At 66.6% G+C, this 20,643-nt stretch overlaps 2 protein-coding genes across 2 annotated transcripts in view; one reads left to right on the top strand and one right to left on the bottom strand.

Annotated features, from left to right (window-relative positions):
- ZFTRAF1 (zinc finger TRAF-type containing 1) overlaps positions 1-15,483 on the bottom strand; it is a 39,132-nt gene extending 23,649 nt beyond the window's left edge. Inside the window, exon 1 of the mRNA XM_069780215.1 lies at positions 15,290-15,483. Coding sequence (XP_069636316.1) covers positions 15,290-15,376 — 87 coding nt within the window. The 5' untranslated portion in view covers positions 15,377-15,483. The remainder of the gene's footprint in view (positions 1-15,289) is intronic.
- A 2,224-nt stretch (positions 15,484-17,707) lies between these two features.
- On the top strand, positions 17,708-20,643 carry FOXH1 (forkhead box H1). Its single transcript, XM_069780216.1, is given in 4 exon segments — positions 17,708-17,897; positions 18,865-18,969; positions 19,764-20,159; positions 20,161-20,643. Coding segments are annotated over 4 exon segments (963 nt in total). The 5' UTR covers positions 17,708-17,750; the 3' UTR covers positions 20,476-20,643.

The raw sequence follows: 20,643 nt of genomic DNA, 5'->3' as shown, positions 1-20,643 counted from the left end.
CCCCCCAGTTGTAACCAGTGGCCCCCAGTGTGACCAGTGCTCCCAGTATCCCAGTGCCCCCACCCCCAGTGTAACCAGGGCCCCCAGTGTGACCAGTGCTCCCAGTATCCCAGTGCCCCCACCCCAGTGTAACCAGTGCCCCAGTGTGACCAGTGCTCCAGTATCCCAGTGCCCCCACCCCAGTGTAACCAGTGCCCCCAGTGGTGACCAGTGCTCCCAGTATCCCAGTGCCCCCACCCCAGTGTAACCAGTGCCCCAGTGTGACCAGTGCTCCCAGTATCCCAGTGCCCCCACCCCAGTGTAACCAGTGCCCCCAGTGTGACCAGTGCTCCCAGTATCCCAGTGCCCCCACCCCAGTGTAACCAGTGCCCCCAGTGTGACCAGTGCTCCCAGTATCCAGTGCCCCCACCCCAGTGTAACCAGTGCCCCCAGTGTGACCAGTGCTCCCAGTATCCCAGTGCCCCCACCCCAGTGTAACCAGTGCCCCCAGTGTGACCAGTGCTCCCAGTATCCCAGTGCCCCCACCCCAGTGTAACCAGTGCCCCAGTGTGACCAGTGCTCCCAGTATCCCAGTGCCCCCACCCCAGTGTAACCAGTGCCCCCAGTGTGACCCAGTGCTCCCAGTATCCCAGTGCCCCCACCCCAGTGTAACCAGTGCCCCCAGTGTGACCAGTGCTCCCAGTATCCCAGTGCCCCCACCCCAGTGTAACCAGTGCCCCCAGTGTGACCAGTGCTCCCAGTATCCCAGTGCCCCCACCCCAGTGTAACCAGTGCCCCCAGTGTGACCAGTGCTCCCAGTATCCAGTGCCCCCACCCCAGTGTAACCAGTGCCCCCAGTGTGACCAGTGCTCCCAGTATCCCAGTGCCCCCACCCCAGTGTAACCAGTGCCCCCAGTGTGACCAGTGCTCCCAGTATCCCAGTGCCCCCACCCCAGTGTAACCAGTGCCCCAGTGTGACCAGTGCTCCCAGTATCCCAGTGCCCCCCACCCCAGTGTAACCAGTGCCCCCAGTGTGACCAGTGCTCCCAGTATCCAGTGCCCCCACCCCAGTGTAACCAGTGCCCCCAGTGTGACCAGTGCTCCCAGTATCCCAGTGCCCCCACCCCAGTGTAACCAGTGCCCCCAGTGTGACCAGTGCTCCCAGTATCCCAGTGCCCCCACCCCAGTGTAACCAGTGCCCCCAGTGTGACCAGTGCTCCCAGTATCCCAGTGCCCCCACCCCAGTGTAACCAGTGGCCCCCAGTGTGACCAGTGCTCCCAGTATCCAGTGCCCCCACCCCAGTGTAACCAGTGGCCCCAGTGTGACCAGTGCTCCCAGTATCCCAGTGCCCCCACCCCAGTGTAACCAGTGCCCCCAGTGTGACCAGTGCTCCCAGTATCCCAGTGCCCCCACCCCAGTGTAACCAGTGCCCCCAGTGTGACCAGTGCTCCCAGTATCCCAGTGCCCCCACCCCAGTGTAACCAGTGGCCCCAGTGTGACCAGTGCTCCCAGTATCCCAGTGCCCCCCACCCCAGTGTAACCAGTGCCCCAGTGTGACCAGTGCTCCCAGTATCCCAGTGCCCCCACCCCAGTGTAACCAGTGCCCCCAGTGTGACCAGTGCTCCCAGTATCCCAGTGCCCCCACCCCAGTGTAACCAGTGCCCCCAGTGTGGACCAGTGCTCCCAGTATCCCAGTGCCCCCACCCCAGTGTAACCAGTGCCCCCAGTGTGACCAGGTGCTCCCAGTATCCAGTGCCCCCACCCCAGTGTAACCAGTGCCCCCAGTGTGACCAGTGCTCCCAGTATCCCAGTGCCCCCACCCCAGTGTAACCAGTGCCCCAGTGTGACCAGTGCTCCCAGTATCCCAGTGCCCCCACCCCAGTGTAACCAGTGCCCCCAGTGTGACCAGTGCTCCCAGTATCCCAGTGCCCCCACCCCAGTGTAACCAGTGCCCCCAGTGTGACCAGTGCTCCCAGTATCCCAGTGCCCCCACCCCAGTGTAAACCAGTGCCCCCAGTGTGACCAGTGCTCCCAGTATCCCAGTGCCCCCACCCCAGTGTAACCAGTGCCCCCAGTGTGACCAGTGCTCCCAGTATCCCAGTGCCCCCACCCCAGTGTAACCAGTGCCCCCAGTGTGACCAGTGCTCCCAGTATCCCAGTGCCCCCACCCCAGTGTAACCAGTGCCCCCAGTGTGACCAGTGCTCCCAGTATCCCAGTGCCCCCACCCCAGTGTAACCAGTGCCCCCAGTGTGACCAGTGCTCCCAGTATCCCAGTGCCCCCACCCCAGTGTAACCAGTGCCCCCAGTGTGACCAGTGCTCCCAGTATCCCAGTGCCCCCACCCCAGTGTAACCAGTGCCCCCAGTGTGACCAGTGCTCCCAGTATCCAGTGCCCCCACCCCAGTGTAACCAGTGCCCCCAGTGTGACCAGTGCTCCCAGTATCCCAGTGCCCCCACCCCAGTGTAACCAGTGCCCCCAGTGTGACCAGTGCTCCCAGTATCCCAGTGCCCCCACCCCAGTGTAACCAGTGCCCCCAGTGTGACCAGTGCTCCCAGTATCCCAGTGCCCCCACCCCAGTGTAACCAGTGCCCCCAGTGTGACCAGTGCTCCCAGTATCCCAGTGCCCCCCACCCCAGTGTAACCAGTGCCCCCAGTGTGACCAGTGCTCCCAGTATCCAGGGCCCCCACCCAGTGTAACCAGTGCCCCCAGTGTGACCAGTGCTCCCAGTATCCCAGTGCCCCCACCCCAGTGTAACCAGTGCCCCCAGTGTGACCAGTGCTCCCAGTATCCCAGTGCCCCCACCCCAGTGTAACCAGTGCCCCCAGTGTGACCAGTGCTCCCAGTATCCCAGTGCCCCCACCCCAGTGTAACCAGTGCCCCCAGTGTGGGCCCCACCCAGTGTACCAGTGCCCAGGGCCAGTGCTCCAGTATCCCAGTGCCCCCACCCCAGTGTAACCAGTGCCCCCAGTGTGACCAGTGCTCCCAGTATCCCAGTGCCCCCACCCCAGTGTAACCAGTGCCCCCAGTGTGACCAGTGCTCCCAGTATCCCAGTGCCCCCACCCCAGTGTAACCAGTGGCCCCAGTGTGACCAGTGCTCCCAGTATCCCAGTGCCCCCACCCAGTGTAACCAGTGCCCCCAGTGGCATTCGGACCAGTGCTCCCAGTATCCCAGTGCCCCCACCCCAGTGTAACCAGTGCCCCCAGTGTGACCAGTGCTCCCAGTATCCCAGTGCCCCCACCCCAGTGTAACCAGTGCCCCAGTGTGACCAGTGCTCCCAGTATCCCAGTGCCCCACCCCAGTGTAACCAGTGCCCCCAGTGTGACCAGTGCTCCCAGTATCCAGTGCCCCCACCCCAGTGTAAGGCCAGTGGCTCCCAGTATCCCAGTGCCCCCACCCCAGTGTAACCAGTGCCCCCAGTGTGACCAGTGCTCCCAGTATCCCAGTGCCCCCACCCCAGTGTAACCAGTGCCCCCAGTGTGACCAGTGCTCCCAGTATCCCAGTGCCCCCACCCCAGTGTAACCAGTGCCCCCAGTGTGACCAGTGCTCCAGTATCCCAGTGCCCCCACCCCAGTGTAACCAGTGCCCCCAGTGTGACCAGTGCTCCCAGTATCCCAGTGCCCCCACCCCAGTGTAACCAGTGCCCCCAGTGTGACCAGTGCTCCCAGTATCCCAGTGCCCCACCCCAGTGTAACCAGTGCCCCCAGTGTGACCAGTGCTCCCAGTATCCCAGTGCCCCCACCCCAGTGTAACCAGTGCCCCCAGTGTGACCAGTGCTCCCAGTATCCCAGTGCCCCCACCCCAGTGTAACCAGTGCCCCCAGTGTGACCAGTGCTCCCAGTATCCCAGTGCCCCCACCCCAGTGTAACCAGTGCCCCCAGTGTGACCAGTGCTCCCAGTATCCCAGTGCCCCCACCCCAGTGTAACCAGTGCCCCCAGTGTGACCAGTGCTCCCAGTATCCCAGTGCCCCCACCCCAGTGTAACCAGTGCCCCCAGTGTGACCAGTGCTCCCAGTATCCCAGTGCCCCCACCCCAGTGTAACCAGTGCCCCCAGTGTGACCAGTGCTCCCAGTATCCCAGTGCCCCCACCCCAGTGTAACCAGTGCCCCCAGTGTGACCAGTGCTCCCAGTATCCCAGTGCCCCCACCCCAGTGTAACCAGTGCCCCCAGTGTGACCAGTGCTCCCAGTATCCCAGTGCCCCCACCCCAGTGTAACCAGTGCCCCCAGTGTGACCAGTGCTCCCAGTATCCCAGTGCCCCCACCCCAGTGTAACCAGTGCCCCAGTGTGACCAGTGCTCCCAGTATCCCAGTGCCCCCACCCCAGTGTAACCAGTGCCCCCAGTGTGACCAGTGCTCCCAGTATCCCAGTGCCCCCACCCCAGTGTAACCAGTGCCCCCAGTGTGACCAGTGCTCCCAGTATCCCAGTGCCCCCACCCCAGTGTAACCAGTGCCCCCAGTGTGACCAGTGCTCCCAGTATCCCAGTGCCCCCACCCCAGTGTAACCAGTGCCCCCAGTGTGACCAGTGCTCCCAGTATCCCAGTGCCCCCACCCCAGTGTAACCAGTGCCCCCAGTGTGACCAGTGCTCCCAGTATCCCAGTGCCCCCACCCCAGTGTAACCAGTGCCCCCAGTGTGACCAGTGCTCCCAGTATCCCAGTGCCCCCACCCCAGTGTAACCAGTGCCCCCAGTGTGACCAGTGCTCCCAGTATCCCAGTGCCCCCACCCCAGTGTAACCAGTGCCCCCAGTGTGACCAGTGCTCCCAGTATCCCAGTGCCCCCACCCCAGTGTAACCAGTGCCCCCAGTGTGACCAGTGCTCCCAGTATCCCAGTGCCCCCACCCCAGTGTAACCAGTGCCCCCAGTGTGACCAGTGCTCCCAGTATCCCAGTGCCCCCACCCCAGTGTAACCAGTGCCCCCAGTGTGACCAGTGCTCCCAGTATCCCAGTGCCCCCACCCCAGTGTAACCAGTGCCCCCAGTGTGACCAGTGCTCCCAGTATCCCAGTGCCCCCACCCCAGTGTAACCAGTGCCCCCAGTGTGACCAGTGCTCCCAGTATCCCAGTGCCCCCACCCCAGTGTAACCAGTGCCCCCAGTGTGACCAGTGCTCCCAGTATCCCAGTGCCCCCACCCCAGTGTAACCAGTGCCCCCAGTGTGACCAGTGCTCCCAGTATCCCAGTGCCCCCACCCCAGTGTAACCAGTGCCCCCAGTGTGACCAGTGCTCCCAGTATCCCAGTGCCCCCACCCCAGTGTAACCAGTGCCCCCAGTGTGACCAGTGCTCCCAGTATCCCAGTGCCCCCACCCCAGTGTAACCAGTGCCCCCAGTGTGACCAGTGCTCCCAGTATCCCAGTGCCCCCACCCCAGTGTAACCAGTGCCCCCAGTGTGACCAGTGCTCCCAGTATCCCAGTGCCCCCACCCCAGTGTAACCAGTGCCCCCAGTGTGACCAGTGCTCCCAGTATCCCAGTGCCCCCACCCCAGTGTAACCAGTGCCCCCAGTGTGACCAGTGCTCCCAGTATCCCAGTGCCCCCACCCCAGTGTAACCAGTGCCCCCAGTGTGACCAGTGCTCCCAGTATCCCAGTGCCCCCACCCCAGTGTAACCAGTGCCCCCAGTGTGACCAGTGCTCCCAGTATCCCAGTGCCCCCACCCCAGTGTAACCAGTGCCCCCAGTGTGACCAGTGCTCCCAGTATCCCAGTGCCCCCACCCCAGTGTAACCAGTGCCCCCAGTGTGACCAGTGCTCCCAGTATCCCAGTGCCCCCACCCCAGTGTAACCAGTGCCCCCAGTGTGACCAGTGCTCCCAGTATCCCAGTGCCCCCACCCCAGTGTAACCAGTGCCCCCAGTGTGACCAGTGCTCCCAGTATCCCAGTGCCCCCACCCCAGTGTAACCAGTGCCCCCAGTGTGACCAGTGCTCCCAGTATCCCAGTGCCCCCACCCCAGTGTAACCAGTGCCCCCAGTGTGACCAGTGCTCCCAGTATCCCAGTGCCCCCACCCCAGTGTAACCAGTGCCCCCAGTGTGACCAGTGCTCCCAGTATCCCAGTGCCCCCACCCCAGTGTAACCAGTGCCCCCAGTGTGACCAGTGCTCCCAGTATCCCAGTGCCCCCACCCCAGTGTAACCAGTGCCCCCAGTGTGACCAGTGCTCCCAGTATCCCAGTGCCCCCACCCCAGTGTAACCAGTGCCCCCAGTGTGACCAGTGCTCCCAGTATCCCAGTGCCCCCACCCCAGTGTAACCAGTGCCCCCAGTGTGACCAGTGCTCCCAGTATCCCAGTGCCCCCACCCCAGTGTGACCAGTGCTCCCAGTATCCCAGTGCCCCCACCCCAGTGTAACCAGTGCCCCCAGTGTGACCAGTGCTCCCAGTATCCCAGTGCCCCCACCCCAGTGTAACCAGTGCCCCCAGTGTGACCAGTGCTCCCAGTATCCCAGTGCCCCCACCCCAGTGTAACCAGTGCCCCCAGTGTGACCAGTGCTCCCAGTATCCCAGTGCCCCCACCCCAGTGTAACCAGTGCCCCCAGTGTGACCAGTGCTCCCAGTATCCCAGTGCCCCCACCCCAGTGTAACCAGTGCCCCCAGTGTGACCAGTGCTCCCAGTATCCCAGTGCCCCCACCCCAGTGTAACCAGTGCCCCCAGTGTGACCAGTGCTCCCAGTATCCCAGTGCCCCCACCCCAGTGTAACCAGTGCCCCCAGTGTGACCAGTGCTCCCAGTATCCCAGTGCCCCCACCCCAGTGTAACCAGTGCCCCCAGTGTGACCAGTGCTCCCAGTATCCCAGTGCCCCCACCCCAGTGTAACCAGTGCCCCCAGTGTGACCAGTGCTCCCAGTATCCCAGTGCCCCCACCCCAGTGTAACCAGTGCCCCCAGTGTGACCAGTGCTCCCAGTATCCCAGTGCCCCCACCCCAGTGTAACCAGTGCCCCCAGTGTGACCAGTGCTCCCAGTATCCCAGTGCCCCCACCCCAGTGTAACCAGTGCCCCCAGTGTGACCAGTGCTCCCAGTATCCCAGTGCCCCCACCCCAGTGTAACCAGTGCCCCCAGTGTGACCAGTGCTCCCAGTATCCCAGTGCCCCCACCCCAGTGTAACCAGTGCCCCCAGTGTGACCAGTGCTCCCAGTATCCCAGTGCCCCCACCCCAGTGTAACCAGTGCCCCCAGTGTGACCAGTGCTCCCAGTATCCCAGTGCCCCCACCCCAGTGTAACCAGTGCCCCCAGTGTGACCAGTGCTCCCAGTATCCCAGTGCCCCCACCCCAGTGTAACCAGTGCCCCCAGTGTGACCAGTGCTCCCAGTATCCCAGTGCCCCCACCCCAGTGTAACCAGTGCCCCCAGTGTGACCAGTGCTCCCAGTATCCCAGTGCCCCCACCCCAGTGTAACCAGTGCCCCCAGTGTGACCAGTGCTCCCAGTATCCCAGTGCCCCCACCCCAGTGTAACCAGTGCCCCCAGTGTGACCAGTGCTCCCAGTATCCCAGTGCCCCCACCCCAGTGTAACCAGTGCCCCCAGTGTGACCAGTGCTCCCAGTATCCCAGTGCCCCCACCCCAGTGTAACCAGTGCCCCCAGTGTGACCAGTGCTCCCAGTATCCCAGTGCCCCCACCCCAGTGTAACCAGTGCCCCCAGTGTGACCAGTGCTCCCAGTATCCCAGTGCCCCCACCCCAGTGTAACCAGTGCCCCCAGTGTGACCAGTGCTCCCAGTATCCCAGTGCCCCCACCCCAGTGTAACCAGTGCCCCCAGTGTGACCAGTGCTCCCAGTATCCCAGTGCCCCCACCCCAGTGTAACCAGTGCCCCCAGTGTGACCAGTGCTCCCAGTATCCCAGTGCCCCCACCCCAGTGTAACCAGTGCCCCCAGTGTGACCAGTGCTCCCAGTATCCCAGTGCCCCCACCCCAGTGTAACCAGTGCCCCCAGTGTGACCAGTGCTCCCAGTATCCCAGTGCCCCCACCCCAGTGTAACCAGTGCCCCCAGTGTGACCAGTGCTCCCAGTATCCCAGTGCCCCCACCCCAGTGTAACCAGTGCCCCCAGTGTGACCAGTGCTCCCAGTATCCCAGTGCCCCCACCCCAGTGTAACCAGTGCCCCCAGTGTGACCAGTGCTCCCAGTATCCCAGTGCCCCCACCCCAGTGTAACCAGTGCCCCCAGTGTGACCAGTGCTCCCAGTATCCCAGTGCCCCCACCCCAGTGTAACCAGTGCCCCCAGTGTGACCAGTGCTCCCAGTATCCCAGTGCCCCCACCCCAGTGTAACCAGTGCCCCCAGTGTGACCAGTGCTCCCAGTATCCCAGTGCCCCCACCCCAGTGTAACCAGTGCCCCCAGTGTGACCAGTGCTCCCAGTATCCCAGTGCCCCCACCCCAGTGTAACCAGTGCCCCCAGTGTGACCAGTGCTCCCAGTATCCCAGTGCCCCCACCCCAGTGTAACCAGTGCCCCCAGTGTGACCAGTGCTCCCAGTATCCCAGTGCCCCCACCCCAGTGTAACCAGTGCCCCCAGTGTGACCAGTGCTCCCAGTATCCCAGTGCCCCCACCCCAGTGTAACCAGTGCCCCCAGTGTGACCAGTGCTCCCAGTATCCCAGTGCCCCCACCCCAGTGTAACCAGTGCCCCCAGTGTGACCAGTGCTCCCAGTATCCCAGTGCCCCCACCCCAGTGTAACCAGTGGCCCCAGTGTGACCAGTGCTCCCAGTATCCCAGTGCCCCCACCCCAGTGTAACCAGTGCCCCCAGTGTGACCAGTGCTCCCAGTATCCCAGTGCCCCCACCCCAGTGTAACCAGTGGCCCCAGTGTGACCAGTGCTCCCAGTATCCCAGTGCCCCCACCCCAGTGTAACCAGTGCCCCCAGTGTGACCAGTGCTCCCAGTATCCCAGTGCCCCCACCCCAGTGTAACCAGTGCCCCCAGTGTGACCAGTGCTCCCAGTATCCCAGTGCCCCCACCCCAGTGTAACCAGTGCCCCAGTGTGACCAGTGCTCCCAGTATCCCAGTGCCCCCACCCCAGTGTAACCAGTGCCCCCAGTGTGACCAGTGCTCCCAGTATCCCAGTGCCCCCACCCCAGTGTAACCAGTGGCCCCCAGTGTGACCAGTGCTCCCAGTATCCCAGTGCCCCCACCCCAGTGTAACCAGTGCCCCCAGTGTGACCAGTGCTCCCAGTATCACAGTGCCCCCACCCCAGTGTAACCAGTGCCCCCAGTGTGACCAGTGCTCCCAGTATCACAGTGCCCCCACCCCAGTGTAACCAGTGCCCCCAGTGTGACCAGTGCTCCCAGTATCCCAGTGCCCCCACCCCAGTGTAACCAGTGGCCCCAGTGTGACCAGTGCTCCCAGTATCCCAGTGCCCCCACCCCAGTGTAACCAGTGCCCCCAGTGTGACCAGTGCTCCCAGTATCACAGTGCCCCCACCCCAGTGTAACCAGTGGCCCCAGTGTGACCAGTGCTCCCAGTATCCCAGTGCCCCCACCCCAGTGTAACCAGTGCCCCCAGTGTGACCAGTGCTCCCAGTATCACAGTGCCCCCACCCCAGTGTAACCAGTGCCCCCAGTGTGACCAGTGCTCCCAGTATCCCAGTGCCCCCACCCCAGTGTAACCAGTGCCCCCAGTGTGACCAGTGCTCCCAGTATCCCAGTGCCCCCACCCCAGTGTAACCAGTGCCCCCAGTGTGACCAGTGCTCCCAGTATCCCAGTGCCCCCACCCCAGTGTAACCAGTGCCCCCAGTGTGACCAGTGCTCCCAGTATCCCAGTGCCCCCACCCCAGTGTAACCAGTGCCCCCAGTGTGACCAGTGCTCCCAGTATCCCAGTGCCCCCACCCCAGTGTAACCAGTGCCCCCAGTGTGACCAGTGCTCCCAGTATCCCAGTGCCCCCACCCCAGTGTAACCAGTGCCCCCAGTGTGACCAGTGCTCCCAGTATCCCAGTGCCCCCACCCCAGTGTAACCAGTGCCCCCAGTGTGACCAGTGCTCCCAGTATCCCAGTGCCCCCACCCCAGTGTAACCAGTGCCCCCAGTGTGACCAGTGCTCCCAGTATCCCAGTGCCCCCACCCCAGTGTAACCAGTGCCCCCAGTGTGACCAGTGCTCCCAGTATCCCAGTGCCCCCACCCCAGTGTAACCAGTGCCCCCAGTGTGACCAGTGCTCCCAGTATCCCAGTGCCCCCACCCCAGTGTAACCAGTGGCCCCAGTGTGACCAGTGCTCCCAGTATCCCAGTGCCCCCACCCCAGTGTAACCAGTGCCCCCAGTGTGACCAGTGCTCCCAGTATCCCAGTGCCCCCACCCCAGTGTAACCAGTGGCCCCAGTGTGACCAGTGCTCCCAGTATCCCAGTGCCCCCACCCCAGTGTAACCAGTGCCCCCAGTGTGACCAGTGCTCCCAGTATCCCAGTGCCCCCACCCCAGTGTAACCAGTGGCCCCAGTGTGACCAGTGCTCCCAGTATCCCAGTGCCCCCACCCCAGTGTAACCAGTGGCCCCAGTGTGACCAGTGCTCCCAGTATCCCAGTGCCCCCACCCCAGTGTAACCAGTGGCCCCAGTGTGACCAGTGCTCCCAGTATCCCAGTGCCCCCACCCCAGTGTAACCAGTGCCCCCAGTGTGACCAGTGCTCCCAGTATCCCAGTGCCCCCACCCCAGTGTAACCAGTGCCCCCAGTGTGACCAGTGCTCCCAGTATCCCAGTGCCCCCACCCCAGTGTAACCAGTGGCCCCAGTGTGACCAGTGCTCCCAGTATCCCAGTGCCCCCACCCCAGTGTAACCAGTGCCCCCAGTGTGACCAGTGCTCCCAGTATCCCAGTGCCCCCACCCCAGTGTAACCAGTGGCCCCAGTGTGACCAGTGCTCCCAGTATCCCAGTGCCCCCACCCCAGTGTAACCAGTGCCCCCAGTGTGACCAGTGCTCCCAGTATCCCAGTGCCCCCACCCCAGTGTAACCAGTGCCCCCAGTGTGACCAGTGCTCCCAGTATCACAGTGCCCCCACCCCAGTGTAACCAGTGCCCCCAGTGTGACCAGTGCTCCCAGTATCACAGTGCCCCCACCCCAGTGTAACCAGTGGCCCCAGTGTGACCAGTGCTCCCAGTATCCCAGTGCCCCCACCCCAGTGTGACCAGTGCTCCCAGTATCCCAGTGCCCCCACCCCAGTGTAACCAGTGCCCCCAGTGTGACCAGTGCTCCCAGTATCCCAGTGCCCCCACCCCAGTGTAACCAGTGCCCCCAGTGTGACCAGTGCTCCCAGTATCCCAGTGCCCCCACCCCAGTGTAACCAGTGCCCCCAGTGTGACCAGTGCTCCCAGTATCCCAGTGCCCCCACCCCAGTGTAACCAGTGGCCCCAGTGTGACCAGTGCTCCCAGTATCCCAGTGCCCCCACCCCAGTGTAACCAGTGCCCCCAGTGTGACCAGTGCTCCCAGTATCCCAGTGCCCCCACCCCAGTGTAACCAGTGCCCCCAGTGTGACCAGTGCTCCCAGTATCCCAGTGCCCCCACCCCAGTGTAACCAGTGCCCCCAGTGTGACCAGTGCTCCCAGTATCCCAGTGCCCCCACCCCAGTGTAACCAGTGCCCCCAGTGTGACCAGTGCTCCCAGTATCCCAGTGCCCCCACCCCAGTGTAACCAGTGCCCCCAGTGTGACCAGTGCTCCCAGTATCCCAGTGCCCCCACCCCAGTGTAACCAGTGCCCCCAGTGTGACCAGTGCTCCCAGTATCCCAGTGCCCCCACCCCAGTGTAACCAGTGCCCCCAGTGTGACCAGTGCTCCCAGTATCCCAGTGCCCCCACCCCAGTGTAACCAGTGCCCCCAGTGTGACCAGTGCTCCCAGTATCCCAGTGCCCCCACCCCAGTGTAACCAGTGCCCCCAGTGTGACCAGTGCTCCCAGTATCCCAGTGCCCCCACCCCAGTGTAACCAGTGCCCCCAGTGTGACCAGTGCTCCCAGTATCCCAGTGCCCCCACCCCAGTGTAACCAGTGCCCCCAGTGTGACCAGTGCTCCCAGTATCCCAGTGCCCCCACCCCAGTGTAACCAGTGCCCCCAGTGTGACCAGTGCTCCCAGTATCCCAGTGCCCCCACCCCAGTGTAACCAGTGCCCCCAGTGTGACCAGTGCTCCCAGTATCCCAGTGCCCCCACCCCAGTGTAACCAGTGCCCCCAGTGTGACCAGTGCTCCCAGTATCCCAGTGCCCCCACCCCAGTGTAACCAGTGGCCCCAGTGTGACCAGTGCTCCCAGTATCCCAGTGCCCCCACCCCAGTGTAACCAGTGCCCCCAGTGTGACCAGTGCTCCCAGTATCCCAGTGCCCCCACCCCAGTGTAACCAGTGGCCCCAGTGTGACCAGTGCTCCCAGTATCCCAGTGCCCCCACCCCAGTGTAACCAGTGGCCCCAGTGTGACCAGTGCTCCCAGTATCCCAGTGCCCCCACCCCAGTGTAACCAGTGCCCCCAGTGTGACCAGTGCTCCCAGTATCCCAGTGCCCCCACCCCAGTGTAACCAGTGCCCCCAGTGTGACCAGTGCTCCCAGTATCCCAGTGCCCCCACCCCAGTGTAACCAGTGCCCCCAGTGTGACCAGTGCTCCCAGTATCCCAGTGCCCCCACCCCAGTGTAACCAGTGGCCCCAGTGTGACCAGTGCTCCCAGTATCCCAGTGCCCCCACCCCAGTGTAACCAGTGCCCCCAGTGTGACCAGTGCTCCCAGTGCCCCCAGTGCTCTGAGTGCCCCCAGTATCCCAGCGTTCCCAGCCCCAGTGCCCCCACCCCACTGTAACCAGCAACTCCAGTATCCCAGTGCTCCCAGTATCCCGGTGCCCCCACCCCAGTGTAACCAGTGCCCCCAGTATCCCAGTGCCGCCACCCCAGTGTAACCAGCCACCCCAGTATCCCAGTGCCGCCACCCCAGTGTAACCAGCCCCCCAGTTCCCCCACACCAGCCAGCCCATGTGCCGGGGTGAGCTGCCAGGACCCCCCGGGGTGCCATTCCGGGGACCCCCACCCCCATCCAGGGGGACCCCCGGGTGCCACCTCCCCCAGCCGAGCCGGTGCACGTGCCGAGCGTGCCGTGGCCGCGGCGTCGCCGCCGGGTGCTGGCACCGGCTCAGATCCCCGGCGCCTGGGGACGTGCCAGCCGCCTCGGGGACGGCAGCGCTGGCCCCCGGCCCCGCGGCTAACGAGGGCCCTTAATGAGCGCTGGGCGACGAGGGCGACGAGGAGGAGGGGGACGGCGGCACGGCCGGTAACGCCGCAAAATGACACGTTTCGGGGACTAACCGTAACCACACGCCGGCTTTACTGCGCCCGCTCGATTGCTCGCTGCCGGCACGCCGCCTCAGTCGACGCCGAGCTGCTGCGCCCGCAGGGCTCGCCCCAACGCCAAATTCCCGGCCGCCAGCACCCAGGGGTGCCCGTCGTGCCGGGCGCCGGGCGCCGGTGCCGGCAGCAGGTTCCCGGCGACCAAGAGGAGGCCGCCCAGCGCCCCGGCCCCGTTGGCGGTGAGGACAGAGAGGGTGAGGACGCTGCCGGCGGCGAGGAAGGTGACGGCGCGGGCGGCCAGCAGCCGACCCTCCTCGGGGAGCCGCGCGGCGGCGGGGGCCAACACGGCGGCCCCCCCCAGCAGCAGGTTGGCGGTGGCCCGGTCGCCGCTGAGCCGGTGGAAGCCGAAGGCCACCAGCGGTTGTCCCAGCGTGGCCGCGACCCAGGCGCCGGGCAGGGGGTCGGGGTCACCCCCGGGACCCCCCCCGGGCCAAAGGGGCTCCAGGGCGTCGCTCGCCGCCGCCAGCGCCTGCAGCAGGAACCCGGCCGCCGGCCCGCCGGTCACCTGCCGGGAGAGAGGGGACAGGGGGTGACCGGCTGGGTGACACGGCATCCGATGGGTGACGCAGGACCGGATGGGTGACACGGAACCGGCCGGGTGACACGGGACCGGCGTGGTGGTGTGGAACTGGCCGGGTGACAGGAGACCAGCCCAGTGGCACAGAACCAGACAGGTGACATGGAACCGGCTGGGTGACACGGAACTGGCGTGGCGGCATGGAACTGGCTGGGTGACATGGAACTGGACAGGTGACACGGAACCAGCTGGGTGACACAAAACTGGCCGGCTGACAGGAGACCAGACGGGTGGCACAGAACCAGCCAGGTGACATGGAACCGGCCGGGTGACACGGAACTGGCGTGGTGGCATGGAACTGGCCAGGTGACACGGAACTGTCTAGGTGACATGGGACCAGCCCGGTGACAGGGGACCAGCTGGGTGACACAGGATGGGATGGGTGACGGGACCATCTCAGTGGCACAGAACCCAGCGAAGTGACACAGAACTGGCCGGGTGACACGGAACCGGCTGGTGGCATGGAACTGGCCGGGTGGCACAGAACCAGCTGGGTGACACGGAACTGGCTGGCTGACATGGGACCAGCCCGGTGACAGGGGACCAGCTGGGTGACATGGAACCATCCTGCTGACACAGGACCAACCCAGTGGCATCGGACACAGTGACACAGGACCACCCCAGTGGCCCAGGTGCCGTTAGGTGACATGGGACCACCATGCTGGTGGCCCAGGGGCCATTGGGTGACACAGGACCACCACACCGGTGGCCCAGGGGCCAGTAGGTGACAGGGGACCACCATGCCAGTGGCCATGGGGCCACTGGGTGACATGGGACCACCAAGCTGGTGGCCCAGGGGCTATTGGGTGACATGGGACCACCATGCTGGTGGGCCAGGAGGGGTGGGGTGACACGGGACAACCACTCTGGTGGCCCAGGGACCATTGGGTGACACGGGACCACCATGCTGGTGGCCATGGGGTGACATGGGACCACCACCTTGGTGGCCCAAGGACCATTGGGTGACACGGGACAACCACCCTGGTGGCCCAAGGACCATTGGGTGACGTGGGACCACCACCCTGGTGGCCATGGGGTGACATGGGACCACCACCCTGGTGGCCCAGGGGCCAGTAGGTGACAGGGGACCACCATGCCAGCGGCCATGGGGCCATTGGGTGACATGGGACAACCACGCTGGTGGCCCAGGGGCTATTGGGTGACATGGGACCACCACGCTGGTGGCCCAGGGACCATTGGGTGACATGGGACCACCACGCCAGTGGCCGTGGGTCCAGTAGGTGACACGGGACCACCCCCCCAGGGGCCCAGGAGGGCTGGGGTGACCCAAGACCACCACCCTGGTGGCCCAGGTGCCAGTAGGTGACACGGGACCCCCCCCCCGGCGTCCCAGGCCCCGGGGGGTGACAGGGCCCGTCCGGCTGAGGGTGACGGGGGTGTCCCCGTGTCCCGTCCCCCCCCCAGCGCTGTCCCCACTGACCTGGCGGGCCCGGAGAGCGCAGAGCAGGCAGACGGCGCAGAGCAGCGCGTGGGACAGCACCCAGCAGCACCCACCGGCGGCACCCATGGGGGGGGGGGTCGGGGGGGTGTCGGGGGTCCCCGGGGATCCCCGCTGCCCCCCCCCCGGTACCGGCACTTCCGGCCTCCGGGCGCGACCACCGAGGCGCGGGATAGAGCGCCGCGCGGGGCGGGGAGAGGGGCGGGGCCGAGAGAGAGGCGAGGCGGGGCCATGGGAAGGGGAGGTGGGCGGGGCCACGGGGGTGGGCGGGGAGGTGGGCGGGGCCCGGAGGGGAGCGCTGCAGGCGGGGGGAGCGGGGATGGGGTGTGCAAGGGGGTGTGCAATGGGGGTATGCAGGGGGTGTGCAAGGCTGTGCAGGTGTGTGCATGCAGGTGTGCAACCGGGGTGTGCAATGGGGGGGGTGTGTGCGAGGGGGTGTGCATGGGGTATGCAGGGGGCGTGCAAGAGGTGTGCAAGGGGTGTGCAATGGGGTGTGTGCAAGGGGGTGTGCAGGGGGTGTGCAGGGGTGTGCAGGCATGTGCATGGTGGTGTGCGATGGGGGTGTGCATGAGGGTGTGCAGGGGGTGTGCAATGGGGTGTGCATGGGTTGTGCAGGCAGTGTGCAGGGGGTGTGCATGTGGGTGTGCAATGCAGGAGTGTGCGATGGGGGTGTGCAAGGCTGTGCAGGCATGTGCAGGTGTCTGCATGGTGGCGTGCAGGGGGTCTGCAACGGGGGTGTGCAGGGGATGTGCAAGGCTGTGCATGCAGGTGTGCAAGGGGCGTGCATGGGGGTGCGCAATGGGGTGTGTGCAAGGGGTGTCCAAGGGGGTGCAGGGGATGTGTGCAAGGGGTGTGCAATGGGGTGTGTAAGGGGGTGCAGGCACGTGCAATGGGGGTGTGCATGGGGGTGCAGGGGGGGAGTGCAAGGGAGTGCAAGGGGGGTGTGCAGGGGTGCGCGGGGGTGTGCGGAGGGTGTGTAAAGGCATGTGTGGGGTGTGCAAGGGACGTGCAGGAGCATGCAAGGGTGTGCGACGGTCTGCAAGGGGCGTGCGTGGGGTGTACGAGGGCGTGCGTGGGACGCGCAAGGGGGCACTGGGCACGTGCACGGGTGTGCACAGCACGCTGCAAGTGTGCACGAGGCACGTGTGCAGGGGCGCCTGGCGCCGGCAGGTGTGCACAGGGCGCGTGCGGCGAAGGCGTGTCTGGCACCGCATAAGCGCACACGGGGCGCGTGCGAAGGCGCGCGTGGGGCGTGCGAGGGTGCTGGCTGTGCCGGTCAGCGTGCCGGCAAGCGTGCCCAGGCGTGCAAGTGCCGATCTGGGGTGTGCGTGGGGCTTGCGCACCTCTTCCTCCTCCTCCTCCTCCTCCTCCCCTGGCCGGGGGCTCCGCTGGCTGCTCCTCTCCCGCCGTCCGGGTCCCTTCGTCCCCATCCTGTCCCGGTGCTGCGGCCGCCCCGGTCTCGGTCGGACACCGGGGAAACGGCCCGTGGCGTCGGGCAGGGGGCACCGCGGCAGCACCGGCCGCTACCAAACAGCGCGGGCACTGGCCCATCCCGTCCCCATCCTCATCCCAATCCCATCCTCAGCCCCATCCCCATCCCATCCCTGTTCCCATCCCCATCTCTGTTCCTGTCCCCATCCCATCCCCATCCCAATCCCATCCCCATCCCATTCCCATCCCCCTCCCCGTCCCATCCCCATCCCCATCCTATATCCATCCTCATCCCATCCCCATCCCATTTCCATTCCCATCCCCATCCCATCCCCATCCCCATCCCATTTCCATTCCCATCCCAATCCCATCCCCATCCCATCCACATCCTTATCCCATCCCATCCTATCCCATCCCCATCCCCATGCCATCCCATCCCATTCCCATTTCCATCCCCATCCCCATCCCATCCCCATCCCCATCCCTATCCTCATCCCATCCTGATCCCATCCTCATCCCGTTCCCATCCCCATCCCCATGCCATCCCATCCTTATCCCATCCCATCCCTATCCCCATCCCATCTCCATCCTCATCCCATCCCCATCCTTATCCCATCCCATTCCCATCCCCATCCCATCCCCATCCCTATCCTCATCCCATCCCAATCCCATCCTCATCCCATTCCCATCCCCATCCCCATCCCATCCCACTCCTGCTCCCATCCCCATCCCATCCCCATCCTTATCCCATCCCATCCCTGTCCCCATCTCATCCCCACCCCGTTCCCATCCTCACCCTCATCCCATTCCCATCCTCATCCTCATCCTGTTCCCATCCCCATCCCATCCCATCCTATCCCATTCCCATTCCCATTCCCATCCCCATCCCATTCCCATCCCACCTCCACTCCCATCCCACCCCGTGCCATCCCACCCCCCTACCCCTCTCCCCCCCATCCCCGCCCCTCCCAGTCTCTCCCACTCCATCCCAGTCCCTCCCCCGGCTCCCGCCATGCCGCCTCTCTCCCGGCTCCCACCTGGGGGGGCCCGGGGTCGCCCCCAGCGCTACCGCCGGCACCCCAAGCCCCCCTACTCCTACCTGGCGCTCATCGCCCTCGTCATCCGCGCCGCCCCCGGCCAGCGCCTCAAGCTGGCCCAGGTGAGACCCCCGGGACCCCCCCACCCCCGGGACCCCCCCCGGACCCTCCCACCCCCCGGAACCCCCCCCGGACCCCCCCCACCACCGGCACCCCCCCCGGGACCCTCCCACCTCCCGGGACCCCCCCCGGGACCCCCCCCCGGACCCCCCCACCCCCGAGACCCCCCCCCGGACCCACCACCACCACCGGGACCCCCCCGGGACCCCCCCACCCACAGGGACACCCCCCGGGACCCCCCCCCCGGGACCCCCCCCCGGACCCACCACCACCACCGGGACCCCCCCCCGGGACCCTCCCACCTCCCGGGACCCCCCCGGGACCCCCTCCCCACCTTGGAGCACCCCGGGACCCCCCATCCCACCCCCTCTAGGACCCCCCGCATCGGCACCCCCGCACCCCCCCCGGGACCCCCCTGCCCGGGACCCCCATTCCCCCCCTTAATCCCCCCCCTTAATTCCCCCCCCCCGTTATTCGCCCCCCCCCCGTTATTCGCCCCCTCCGCAGGGTCCTACCGCCCGCCCGCCCCGTCGGGGCTGCGCCGCGTCCCCTTCTTTGGGGGGGGGGGGGGGGTCGGGCGGTGGGGGGGGTCTCCAGGCCCGCGGGGGTGGGGGGGGGGTCAGGCCGGATCCAGCTCTTCTGTCCCGGCGGGGGGGCCGGATTAGCGGCGCCGGGGGATCTGTCGGCTCGGTCGTGGTGTCTGTCGCGACGGCTCCCCTCCCCCCTCAGCCGTCGGCGATTTGTGACACCCCCCCGGGGGGGGGGACAGGGGACTTCGGGGGGATGGAGGAGGGGGGGGGAGAGACATCCCGGGGGGGGGCTTTGGGGTGCGGGTGGGGGTCCCCAGTATGGGGCTGGGGGTTCCAGGGCTCCCATGGCGGGGGGTGTCCCCCCAAGAGCGGGGTCGGATCCAGCCCTGGGGGGGGGTGGGGGGTACAGCCCCCCCCAGCTGCTGTCCCCCCCCCCCAGATCATCCAGGAGATCAGCAGCCTCTTCCCCTTCTTCGGGGGGGGGTACCAGGGCTGGAAGGACTCCGTCCGGCACAACCTCTCCTCCAACCCCTGCTTCGCCAAGGTGGGGGGCACTGGGGGGGCTACTGGGGGTGGGGGGTCCCTGGGGCAGGAGATCCCTGGGGGGGGGTCCCTGGCATGGTGGGCCACTGGGGTGGGGGTTCTCTGGGATGGGGGGTCCCCAGGGTGGGGGGGTTACTGGGGTGGGGGGTCCCTGGGGTGGGGGGTCACTGGGACAGGGATTTCCAGGGTGGGGTGGTCCCGAGGGTGGGGGTCCCCGGGGTGGGGGTGACTGAGGTGGGGGGGGCTACTGGAGGGGACACTGGGGTGGGAATCCTCAGGGTGGGGGTCCCCAGGGTGGGGGTCCCTGGGCTGGGGGTTCCCCAGGTTGGGAGCCACTGGGGTTGGGAGTGCTCAGGGTGGGGGGTTCCCCAGGGTGGGGGTCCTCGGGGTGGGGGTCCCTGGGCTGGGGGGTCCCCAGGGTGGTGGCCACTGGGGTGGGGGTCACTGGGATGGGGATCTCCAGGGTGGGGGTCTCTGGGCTGGGAGGTCCCCAGGGTGAAGGTCCCTGGGGTGGGGGTCACTGGGATGGGAATCCTCGGGGTGGGGGTCCCAGGGTGGGGGTCCCTGGGCTGGGAGGTCCCCGGGGTGGGGGTCCCAGGGTGGGGGATCCCTGGGCGAGGGGGGGTCCCAGCGCACCCAGCAGCCCCCTTCTCATCGACGCAGCCGGCCGGGGGTCCCGCTCGGCGGCGTTGCGGCAAGGGGGTGCCCCTCCGCCGCCTCCCCCCGGGCTTCCGCCATGGGTGGGGGGTCCCGGGGTGTGGGGGGGTCCCAGCTGAGGCCGTGCCCCCCCCGCAGGTGCTGAAGGACCCGGCCAAGCCCAAGGCCAAGGGCAACTACTGGACGGTGGACGTGAGCCGCATCCCCCCCGAGGCCCTCAAGCTGCAGAACACGGCGGTGGCGCGGGGGGGGGCGGCCGCCTTCGCCCGCGACCTGGCCCCCTTCGTCCTCAGGGGGTACCCCTACAGCCCCCCGACCCCGAAATCCGCCCCCGAGCCTTCGGGAACATCCCGGCCTCGGTCGGGTTTTTCCATCGCTTCTCTGCTCAGGGAATTCCCGCAAAGGGGAAACGGGGGGGAACCGTCGAAGAAATCGGGGACCCCCCCGCAGATTTCGGGGGATCCCGCGCCGGTGGGTTCGTGGGGATCGGCGCCCGTTTTTCACCTCGCCGCCCCCCCGGTAAGCCCGTGGGTGCCCCCCTCCGCGGGCGGCCGCTCGGGGCGCTCCGACGCCGAGGGGGGGTCCCGCGCCCCCCCCCCCGGTTTGGGGGCAGCTGCCCACCTCCTACAGCACCGCCGTGGCCCCCAACGCCGTGGCCCCCCCGAGCGGCCCCCCTTTCCTTGCCTTACGTTGGGGGGTGCTGCCCCCCGGCCCCCCGCCGCCGCCGGGACCCCCCCCGGGAGCCGAGGCTGAGGCGGGGGGGGCGCAGGCCATGCCCCCCAACAAGAGCATCTTCGACATCTGGCTGAGCCACCCCGGGGACATCGTGCACCCCGTGCTCCATGGCTAGCACCCTGACCCCCCAAAAAAAATTAGGGGGCCCGGTGGGGGGGGATTTGGGGACCCCCCCCTCGGGGGGGGCAGGGTGAAGGCAGTGGGAGCCCCTACGCCCCGCTGGGACCCCCCCCTGCACCCATTCGGACCCCTCAGCACCCATAAGTGACCCCGTCCCCTCTTG

The sequence above is a fragment of the Haliaeetus albicilla genome, chromosome 3, assembly GCF_947461875.1.
Source record: "Haliaeetus albicilla chromosome 3, bHalAlb1.1, whole genome shotgun sequence".
Classification (NCBI taxonomy): domain Eukaryota; kingdom Metazoa; phylum Chordata; class Aves; order Accipitriformes; family Accipitridae; genus Haliaeetus; species Haliaeetus albicilla.
The sequence above is the reverse complement of the archived record's forward strand: the minus strand, read 5'-3'. Positions and strand labels throughout refer to the sequence as shown.